Source organism: Poromitra crassiceps (genome assembly GCF_964638095.1).
Source record: "Poromitra crassiceps genome assembly, chromosome: 2".
NCBI lineage: Eukaryota > Metazoa > Chordata > Actinopteri > Beryciformes > Melamphaidae > Poromitra > Poromitra crassiceps.
The window spans coordinates 91,861,931-91,873,870 of record NC_139624.1 but is presented as its reverse complement, the minus strand read 5'-3'; the positions used below and the strand labels follow the sequence as shown (position 1 = coordinate 91,873,870).

Sequence of the window (11,940 nt, the reverse complement as noted above, 5' to 3'; positions counted from 1 at the left end):
AACTGTCGCAGTTTTTAAAATGTAAACAGAGTCAAGCGGCTAGAACAGACACTCACGCCTCGCGCCACTTGGGCTCGATAGGGTTCCATTGCCGTTGCCACCCAGTGACTCGGTTTGTTTACCAAAATGCTGCTCGGCTGATCCCTCGTATAATAAGGCTATAAACACGATACATGCGTTCACTCTTGGCCGTATGCCAAACTCGCTTAAACAATGTTCATCTTGCCTTGTTATCTGCAAGCGGTTCTCTTCGCAGCTGGGTTTGGGTTTGGCCATGGTGGCATTGCTTGTCGGAGATCTGCACTCTACTGAGTGCACTTTTCTAGTTTTATTTATTTTTTGTTAATCCGCTTTTTTATGAAAGTCTCACTTAGAGCTAGAGTTTAGCATGCGTCAATCAGACTCTAAACAATGACTGCGGTACATGGAAGAAACTACCAGAAACCCAGAAATAACTGCTGTCAATTCATTAGCGGAGGTAATTACATGTTTAAAACATCACAGAACACTGAAACTCTAAATTCAAACCAAAACTAATATAAATGAAATTCTCTAATACATCTTTAGACCATGGGACACTGACATGCTTCAGTTAAGCTTCAGTCTAATCTAACTTGTTTTCTCTCCTGTGTTTATGACTGGGCCTTTTCCACCAGCAGCCATTTTGTGTCTAAAGGGCAAGAAATAACACAGGTGCAAGTTAGCAAACATTAATGCATTAAAAACATTAATTGCTTGCACATGTATTACTTCTTGCCTTTTAGACACAAAATGGCTGAGGTGCAAAAGGCTGCTTACAGGTGACAACAGGTGGAAAAAGGTTTTGCCCAGTGAGGGGGGGGGATCAAAAATATTTCTTCCAGGTGAGTTTACATTTCTAGTCAAAAGAAAGACATGACAGTAATGTTACATCACTTTGTAACACACATTCTTGCTTGGGTGGTATCATTCTACTTGAAATGATGGTCAAATGCATTATTTTTAGTAAAATAACACGTCAAATTTTTCGTGTGGGCCCGGCCTTCGGCCGGGCATCTGCACCCCTTCCTATCCAGGCCCACCCAATTTGATCCAGGCCCACCTATAATTCAATTTCTGCATACGCCCCTGCTCGCACGCTAGGCAAGGCCGCGCTCTAGCCGGCTGACTCTGTTTACAATTTAAAAACTGTGACAGTTCACACAACTTTAACACAACATGCATATATTATACATCAAATGCTTGAGCTAATTCTGCTCTCACTCAGAATGTCAAAAATATACGTGATGTGATGTATAGTTTTTGAGATATTAATGTTTGTTTGGCACAACTCATACTAGTTAACTGCTGCGAGGTTCCCCATTTCTGGGTGGCAAGTGACGTCACGCTAATTCGTCCTATTTAGACCGAAGGACACTTATAACTCCCCAATGAAGCTGGTCTCTCAGACAGACAGTGTGCATGGTGGTAGGCAGACTGACCGGGGCACCAGGCGTTGAAGAGGATGTAGACGTCACAGTCCGGGTCCCTGGGGTTGCGCTGTAGGCCGCCCCCCGCGGTGCACGCCACGATCGTGCGCCACTTCCCCACGATGGCCTTAGCGGTCGGGGTGACTCCCACCAACACAGACGTCCCATCCCTCTCCACCTCACGGCCAACCCACGAGCCCCCACGACGGCCCCCGAATGTCACCACCACCAGGGAGCCTTTACTGGCAGAGGGATTGGCTCCTGGAAGGGGGGGGGGGGTGTGGGGGGTTAGCCAGCGAGAGGGGAAAGATGAAAGGAGAGAGGGGGAGAGTAAGAGTAATGAGAGGGGTGGATGAGAGGAGAGAGGAGGTTATTGAGAGTTGAGTGGAGTTGATTTCACACACACACACACACACACACACACACACACACACACACACACACACACACACACACACACACACTACACACACACACACAAGGACACACACACACACACACACACATACACACACAGTAGCCACGTTGCTCCGGGAATGAGACGGGGTGCACCACTTCTTGCAGAACCTGGCTACATTGAGGATTTCAGCTAAAAACTTGGCATATCAGGGCTTGTGGAGACTTGGATTACGTCAAGTGAGCAGTAGCCTATGGAAGCATTTTTCTTTTTTCTTTTCTTTTTTTGCTCATGTTAATGGGGATAGCCAGTACCATTGACTACCATTCATTCTGCTAAGCTAACTAGCGCTCAGTATTTTTCTACTACACGCACAGAGAAAAGAAGGTCATCTATCTTCTTGTCTTACTACTGGGGAGATGTCAAATAGGTTCACTGTGCTGCAGCAGTGTGAGTCTATTAAGAACAACACCAACATAAAGACTTGGATCACAAAATTAATCTTCCATTTGGAATAAAATCCCTATACTTAAAAATATACAGATGAACTTAATTAAAGTCAAAAATCAGTTTTCCTTCTTGTTCTTTCAGGTGGATGTCTGAGCTTCACTGTGCAGAATGATGTCTGTGCCGAGTTTGACACTAGAAGCTGTTTCCACAATCATCTGCTGAAAGTGGAAAGTTTCTCAGAGCTCCCTGAAAAGGTTGTTTTCAACAAGTAAGATTCATGACATCGCCGAATCTTGGAGCCAATCCCTGTCCAGTGTTCAGCACTTAAAGCCCGAACACATTCTTATTGTGCATTCATGTGCTCCTCGGATGGTTCGATTTTCCGAGTTGGCCAATCGTTCTTCCGACGCGCGGGTGTTCATGTGCTTGTAGTGTTCGGGATGATCGGAAATATGGAAACCATAGCAACAAGTGCCAAAAAAATAGAGACAATGTCCCACTGCAGAGTCATGTTGCTATCCACGTAGGCTGAAACAATATGGAACTTTATATTAGTGGTTTTGAACTAGACTGGTTGTAGTCTGCAAGCAATATCTGTGGGAATGTAACTAACGGTAATACCATATTAAACGACATGATGACATGTGAGCAAATAGTTGATGCAAAATACACTAATTACATCAAAAGATTGTTAGCTCAAACAAAACATCCACTCTTGTCCACCATGTTTTCTGCATATATGACGTCAAGTCGGCAACTCGTGTACCAGAATTCTCACAGAGTTGCCGACTTGTTGTTCCGACTTGAGCGGCCGTTCACGTGATTGGCTAGTTATGTTTTAGATAACTCTGATTGGTTGCTTTGGGATTTTAAATGAGGGAGAAGGAGGGGAAGTAATTTTAAGGATATTAACAAGATAATTTAACCATTTCGGTGGGAAAAACCATCAGACACAAATTCTTATTCATAGTAGAGTATTTTATACACATCTTGAAAACATGACTTTAGGGGGTCTTTAAGCAATACGCCCGAAGAGGCCGTGGGTTTACAGTGATTTTACAACGGCACGTAAATCACAGCCTCACGGGGCTTATTGCTTGTATAAAACGGTAGTCCTTCAAGCCCACCAAGGATATACGCCTGGGGGGAAAAAATACGCCAGAAAGTAGGCCTATTCCCTCAGGATATCCTGCAAGGATAGCCGCATTATTGCTGAGATATCAACAACCAGACGACAGATAAAGCCGATGCCCCCTCAAGGACGAGCGTGACTGGAAATGGTTAACAAGCTAATGTTTTGGTCACAATGGCGTTTTTGAAGCTGATGAATGTTGTTACAGACAGCAGGCAGCGGGTCTAGCTAACGTAGCTAACGTTAGCTAACATGGCGCCGTAATACTGTGATGCGGTAACAGGTCTGTGTTTATTGAGCATTTTACAGCTTCGAACACAGCTCAGCCAATCACAATCAAGGACCGGAACTATCCATTTTATAATGGTATTTTGACTTCAATCAGATCTATAACGTGTAGATAACTAATAACATGAATAATGAACAGTTTTAATCAGGGACGGGGGCAGTTCTCCTTTTGACTCTTAGTGGAAGTCTTTATTTAGAACATGTAAATACTGTAAATAGTGATGGGTATATGTTGATTTGTGGTTTTTTCCCCCTTCGATAGGTAGCCTATCATCCTTGGGAAAACAGTGATATATGTATTATATATATATACATTTTTTCCCCCCACATTCATATCCCCATTTGTAAATTGTTTGATGTCATATTTGTGTCATTGTTTTTCCTATTATTATTATTCAAAATGGCTGCTAATGACATCACTGTGGAGGAGGGTATATAAACCTCCCATTTTTCAGTGTTCTGCTTGACTCTGAGGAAGACAGACTTGTCTGTCGAAACGTCAGTCAGCCCCTTCTATTAAAACGTGCAGACGGAAAAGAGTGCTCCGGTGTCTTTACTTCGGGTAGTCTGTGTGAAGTGCCCAGGTAAAATATTATTTTAAGTTTTAATCAGGGTTAGAGTTTTAACATTTTGTCAGAACAATATTCAAATGACAGAAATCTTATTTTGGAATGAAGCTATAGGATAAACCTCATCAATGCATTGTCTTCAAGCTAAAAACCTGCATAAATGCATAAAATCCACAAAAGAAAAGATAAGAATGACATTTAAAAAAACTTATATATTTTGGACATTTGGCTGAGACTGGAGTGAATGTACGCCAATGTCAGTCAGGGACTACACTGTATGTTCTGTATGTTTTGTCTGTCTGTAGTATGTATCTTGTCAAAACCTCTACGTACTTGCGAAATGTGGCTATGTTTATGGCACTATCTATGCCCAAGACAATTTTCCCCTCGGCGACGATAAAGTTCATCTCATCTCATCTCATCTCATCTCATCTCAATTAAACTGTAGACTTGTCATAGAATTAGTCAAATACAATGAAAAGTTTGTTACTTTATGTCAAAAAGTCATACACTTGTACCAATGATTTTGTTTAACGATGTTACTGAAAGACTGAGGACAAAACTGCTCATCTTGTTTTGACTGAGATGCTTGGTGTGTGTGTGTGTGTGTGTGTGTGTGTGTGTGTGTGTGTGTGTGTGTGTGTGTGTGTGTGTGTGTGTGTGTGCGTGCGTGCGTGCGTGTGTGTGTGTGTGTTTCTAATGACAGAGCCTAGGGAGCATGTACTAATTAGCCAGGCAAATGAGTGTGAGGCTGCCTAACGAGACGGTGGACTAATTGTTTGGCTGGTGACTCGTCTGCTAATTAGTTAATCAGCGAGCTTCACTGTAGGACTCGGTGGGCCAAGCCACAGCCACAGAGGGAAGCCACGCCCCCAGACGTGCTACCAAAACAGACGGGAACCAATCAAGAGAGACTCCTCTGGGAAATGGGGACATGGAATGATGTGAGAGGAAGCTGAATGGAAAACTAAAGTTAAAAAGACTGAAAATACTGTGTGTGTGTGTGTGTGTGTGTGTGTGTGTGTGTGTGTGTGTGTGTGTGTGTGTGTGTGGTATATATATTTTACGTTTGAAAGTTGATTACCATTCACTTCAATTGTTTGGGAGAATTCTTCAATAGTGTTTTTCTGTGAAACTCCACAAATGTTTTGTGGATTAAAAAACGTCCTTCCATCCGCATGGTGGTGGTGAGTCGATAATGACTGAACTTATAATCATAATAACACGACAGTCTGCATGACTTCTTTGGTCATGTGTTTCATACACTTTCTTTAATAAAACATCGAAAAGTGTGACAACCCTCCCACTCTCACTGTCTTGCAGGAGCCTGGGGCTGGTTGCACATCACCTTAAGTTAAGATTTTCCTTAGAGTCCGAGATAAGGTGTCCATAAAATAAAATTGGTTGCACAAAACACCCTTAAATCTTCTCCTTACGGTTAAACATTTTAAGGAAAACATAAGCAGAAGATTTAAGGGGGTTTTGTGCAGCCGATTCTATTTTATGGACACCTTAACTTGGACTGGAACATCTTAACTTAAGGTGCTTTGTGCAATCGGCCCCTGGTGTTGGGGTCATTAGGCTGATTATGTGCAGCTGGGCCGGTCACACTCATTGGGCTTAAGAAGACCTTCAACGTGCCCTATCTGAACCGAGATCTGATTCAAACCAGCCAATCAGAGTCAAGATCAGGTTAAAAAAATTCTGTAATCAGGAGTCAAGACTGTTCGAGAGCAAACCCAAGACCCTAGTCAACCAATAGGAATGGAGATGCAACTTAGGATGAGAGGAGAAGAGCGGAGGAGAGGAGGAGAGCAGAGAGAGGAGGAGAGGAGAGAGAGGAGAGGGCATGAGCAGAGGAAAGGAGAGGAGATGAGGAGAGGAGAGGAGAGGAGAGGAGAGGAGAGGAGAGGAGAGGAGAGGAGAGGAGAGGAGAGGAGAGGAGAGGAAATGAGGAGAGGTGAGAGGGGAGAAGAGATAAGGAGAGAGGAGAGGAGAGAAGGAGAGGAGAAGAGAATGGGAGACGAGTGAGAGGAGAGGAGAGGAGAGGAGAGAAGAGAGGAGACGAGAGAGAGGAGAGGAGAGGAGAGGAGAGGAGAGGAGAGGAGAGGAGATGAGGAGAGGAGAGGAAATGAGGAGAGGTGAGAGGGGAGAAGAGATAAGGAGAGAGGAGAGGAGAGAAGGAGAGGAGAAGAGAATGGGAGACGAGAGAGAGGAGAGGAGAAGAGATGAGAGCAGAGGATATGAGATCTGATTTCAAACCGACCGATCTTGAACTCGATCTGGAAGTCATCTTCGTCGCGCAGCGGGCGGTTGAAGGTCATGCGGATTTGGAATTCCACGCCGCGACGCACCACCAGGCAGTGGGTCTCATATGCCTGGGTCTTGTGTTTCGGCATGTTCACAGACTGACACATGTCCATACCAGTCACAGACAGAGAGTCTGAGAGAGAGAGAGAGAGAGAGAGAGAGAGAGAGAGGTGGTGAGGGAGAGAGACACAGAGAGGAGAGAGAGAAAGGGGAGAGAGAGACAGAGAGAGGGGAGACACAGAGCGAGGGGAGAGAGACAGAGAGTGTGTCAAATTATTAAATTGCACAGGTTTTAGTACATTTGTGCAGCCGTAATGTACTGTAATGTAATCTACTGTACTGTACTCTGCTGTACTGTCCTGTGATGTAGGCTACAGTCAGCCTAGTGACATCAGCAGCAGCCTAGTTTCGAAATGCTGAAATGTTGTTCATCTTTCTAGCAAATCTATGTAAATGCAAATGAAATGCAAATGAATATGATCAAATGTTTCATGTGGTCTTTAAAGTCGAGATTTGTATGTGACTCCTTATTGTGACGTATTTCCGAGTGAAACTGGGTAGTGTGGAGGAGTTTGATTTGATGGTTGAAAAGTGGGTGTGTCTGGGATGAGAGGGACTGAATGTGAGGCAAGACCATAGATATTATATTACTATAGATGGGTCATCGCAGGATCTGCCAATTCTAACAACTGGTAGCAGCAAGTCTCTTAAATGCAAATGGTCACGTGGTCACCTCTCCCCAAGTCTCGTTACCCCCCGCCCCCACTTGTTTTTTTCTTCAAGCAGGCTTTAAGCGGGGTTAGTGCTGAGCAAGCTAACTTGAAATAGTTCCCAAACTCCAAACCACACATACAGTTTTTTCAATACAGTTGAAACTAAGATATTCCTTTAAAAAAAAAAATTCTAGCCACAGATTTAGCTACTACATCAACGAACTTCACGTTTTAGCTTTAGCTAATCACTGGCCGCTAACATAAGTTCCTGTTGCCAAATATCGTGAGTGTGTTGCTGAGACAGACAGGTCTTGAACATGTACAATTTTCTCCTGATCTTTTTTTCTGAAAAATGCCATTTTAGTGTCAGAATATGGCCGAATATAGGCCGAATATTTACTTTAATGAATATGGGGGCGAAGGGATCTGTCATAATCTGAGATCACGTTGACTTTTCCCATTGACTCCAATAGACTCAGACGTGGCGAAAATCTCTTAGTGGGCGTGTCCTGTGGAAAGCCATGGGCAAAACCCACATGCCAAAATGACAGGAAGTGAGTTGAAGTTGGGCCATCTTGCTTGAAATCCCATCGTCTTTGGCGAGATGATTGCCCTGCCTTCAGTGCCTCTGAGCAGAGGGAGAGTGGAGACAGCAGTCTGCAAAATAATTCACCTGAGACTGGTCATGTTTCAATAACACTCTATATACAAACACAATATAATGTAAATACAGCCCTTTGGACTGCATGCTCGCTGGCTGGCTCACTGCACCCAGCCCCAGAGCAGAGGCCCGGGCGGTTGGCTGCCTCCGGGCACACACTGTCTTGAAGCCTGCGACGAGCCGCGGTAAATGTATGTTGTTGAAAAAAGGAAAATAAAATGGTAAAAAAACGAGACAGTGCAGTGGTAGCGCTGTCGCCTCACAGGTAGAAGGTCCTGGTTTCGATTCCCACCTGGGACGCTGTGAGCACTGAAGGAGTGCGTGCCCGTCCGCATGTGCTCGAGTGCCCACCGCCCAGGTGGGGTCATCAAAGGGCCTTTCTGTGTGGAGTTTGCATGTTCTTCCCATGCCCCCTGCGTGTTTCCTTCATATAGGAACCCCTCACTAAAACATGCAATATCCTGGTCGCTGAAGTGGTGCCTCCTCTGATCATTCGGAGGGAGGGGAACTCGTTGGAATGGCGTGATCCTCCCACGTGCTATGTCCTACCGGTGAAGCTTCCCTTGTCAGGTGAAAAGAAGCGGCTGGCTACTGCTCATGTCTCGGAGGAAGCATGGAGCCAGTTTCGGCTCTTCCCAGATTGGCAGAGGGTGGAGCAGCAACCAGGATAGATAAATTAAAATGCGCACTAATGGGGGATAAAAATGGGATAAAAGAAATCGGGACAGTTACATGTCCTTTACATTCTACATTAGAACAAGACATTACCGTTCTTTTTATTTGTTATGTTACATGCTCATTGGCTAAGTATATTATGGGCTAGCAAAGTCTGCCCATGTAGACAGCCATGTTGCCTGCTTGGAATTTTCTGGTAGCCATGAAGATTGATTGGCAGCTCTCATGTCATGATATTATAGGTTGAAATTTCAGGTTGGTTGGTTGGTTTACCTGACGTAAGCACACTGCAGATTTTGCTATAAATGAAGACAAAATGATTGACTTTTGATGTGAAAAATCAAAGAATTTGGATTTTTGTGAAGTTTTTGGCATACATTGTTAAATATGTGCACTCTATGACCAGGCATGTGATTTAAAATAGTCAGTCATTTTTCATTTCAGCTAAACTTTAACCAAGTTGCTTTGCTGCCTAAACCACGTTGTTTTCATTTGCATTTAACGTTGGAACGGCAGTGACGTTTTCAAATTAACCGCTGTTTTGTTTCAAATTTACTTTGACATTGTAGACCTAAAATGCCACATTTTAGACACGTGATATGCAACGTATTTTGGTTCAGAAAATGTATATTTTTACATTTCTTCGGATTCCAAAAACAATTTAAATTAATAATGCCAACATTTTATTCTGGCGATTGGATTGACATTACTGTATTCTCTATAGAAAAGATGAAGGCACACACACACACACACACACACACACACACACACACACACACACACACACACACACACACACACACACCAGGGGCGTTTCTATGGGTGGGCCCGGGTAGGCACAGGCCCGCCCACTTCTTGCCCTCGCCCAGCCAATCAACTTGCTGTTGGATTTTTTATTTTTTTGCTGTTGTTGTTGTCGTTGTAAATAAATCACCTAAAATGACAATGTGTGGTTTGCAGTCTTTGTCTACTCTGTTTATTTGTGTGATTCAACATTTCATTTCATTTCCTGTGTGTTTTTTGCATCGGAAATCTACCACAATGCAGCGCTGCCCAAATGCACAAAATTGGTTGTTTTCTAGAGGCAAACTTGCTGCTGCCTTGCTAGCTAATGGTTTTGTAGCTTAAAAACGCAGGGCACATCATCTCCAGAGTCTAATGCATGACGACTTCATGACATCCAGAAATTTTGCGCGTGACGCGGGCAAAATTCCAAGATGTTATGGATTGTCTGTGCCCCACCAATTTTATCCAGGCCCACCTATAATTGAATTTCTGCCTACGCCACTGACACACACACACACACACACACACACACACACACACACACACACACACACACACACACACACAGAGCTTACCGCCAGGTGCTCTGGGCGTGGCCTCTGAGACGTTCTCATCAGCAAAAGGCTCCCAATCAGGTTCAGCAGGGTCCTCTTGCAGGTTAGAGGTCGGCACCTGAAGACAGACAGACAGACAGCCAGACAGACTGATCGATTGATCGATTGATTGATTGATTGATTGAGTGATTGATTGATTGAGTGATTGATTGAAAGATAGAAATAACTAAACTTGAAAAATGTATCGCTTTAAAACTTTGAACTTAACTGAAATGTATGGAATTATATCCTTATCTTTATAATAATTTTATATCATTTCATTGGTTAACTCTATACCTGGGATTCTATTGGTTGGGGATTTCTGACTGTGTTTTTGCACACAAAAAATCAAAGTGCAGAGAAGAAATCCAAGAGCAGAAGTTTCAAGAGTGCCCAGAAGCAGTTTGACTGCGAGCACAGAGTTTGAGCACAAGCAGAGGAAATGTCCGCGTGCGGCGCGAGCAGGGGCTATTTGAGTGTGAGCACAGGAAATCTGTCCAAACATAATAGTTTTGAGTGTGAGCATACAGTTTGAGGACAAGCAGAGCAAATATAATCACAGGTGGGAACTATTTGAGAAAAGGGTGGTGTTACTTACAAATGTGAACATGAAATATACAAATCATGCTCTCAAATTGCTCTCAAATTTCTAGACCGCACTCCTGATTAAAGATAGGGATATAATTCCTACGATGGTACTTACCGGCTCATTGTAGCGCCCCTTGTAGTTGTCACGACCTGAACGAGACATGGTGGTCAGGGTCAAACGTCAAGAAGACTCAAAGATTGCACTGATGTTACTGCAGAGAGAGATGGAGAGAGAGAGGGGGGGGGGCATAGAGAGAGAGAGAGAGACGGGGAGAGGGAGAGAATATGAATTCTAAAATATACAAAGAATAATTAAAAGAATATAGTAGACTAGATAATATGCCTCAACCTAATAGCTTAGCTAACATAAATGATTACTAGACGCACTAATGAAAGGAGCAATGTGGAAGGCACTGAATCATTAAGTTGTATAATTACAAGTCTTCTGATGACATCACTCTCAATAACTGTCAAATGAAATGAATGCCTGCAAAACTGTTTACAGTTTTCAGATATGTATGAGATCATGTGCAAAATAAATCTGCATTGTTTTTCTGTGAAGTGCCCCTTTAAGTGTTTATTAATGGTTAGTTAATGCACAATAAGCATTAACTAACCCTTAATTAATGTACCTTTATTGTAAAGTGTTACCAGAATTGTTTCTCAATCTAAAAATGCAAATTATGATTTGAATTCCAAAATAAGAGAAACAACACCTTCTTTCACAAAATCATTCCTACTAAATGTTTTATTCTTAATAATGAACATTGTCAGGTATTATTATTGTTGTTGTTGTTGTTGTTGTTGTTGTTGTTGTTGTTGTTGTTGTTGTTGTTGTTGTTGTTGTTGTTGTTGTTATTATTATTAGGACAGAATCATTCATGAGCATCTGAAATTTCAGCCGATGAATTTCAGGAAGCAAAAGTCCATTCAAAATAAAACGAGGAACAGAAAACGGGGGAAAGTGCGCCACATTGCGTGATAATAAAGAATAAATGAAATAATGTATAAGAATAGAACAAACGAAGGAGGTATCAAACATAACACAATCAACAACAACATCTAAAACATTACATATAAATATACAGTATGAAAGGTATGGTACTATATGAGTTACAGCAGAAAATACTGAAATAAAACATGGAAAATTAGTATGAATTGAAAAATGTGCAAATATCAAGAAATGGATGTATTCAGGTGATGTTTGCATATGTGAGATCCTGTTGCACTTAAAGTGGCAAACCTGCACTGAACTGTCCTGTAATGTGCCAGCACCAATTAACCAACTCATTAATTATGTAACCGAATCAATTAAACAATTAACACAAGT

General features: G+C 42.7%; 1 protein-coding gene across 1 annotated transcript in view; it reads right to left on the bottom strand.

The window, feature by feature from the left end:
• The window catches only part of LOC310770720 (coagulation factor XIII A chain-like), a gene marked incomplete at both ends in the record, with an annotated part of 48,162 nt that extends 37,389 nt beyond the window's left edge, over window positions 1–10,773 (bottom strand). Inside the window, 3 exons of the mRNA XM_083631846.1 lie at window positions 1,461–1,709; window positions 6,551–6,692; window positions 10,726–10,773. Coding sequence (XP_083487972.1) covers window positions 1,461–1,709; window positions 6,551–6,692; window positions 10,726–10,773 — 439 coding nt within the window. The remainder of the gene's footprint in view (window positions 1–1,460; window positions 1,710–6,550; window positions 6,693–10,725) is intronic.
• Between the last annotated feature and the right edge of the window lie 1,167 nt (window positions 10,774–11,940).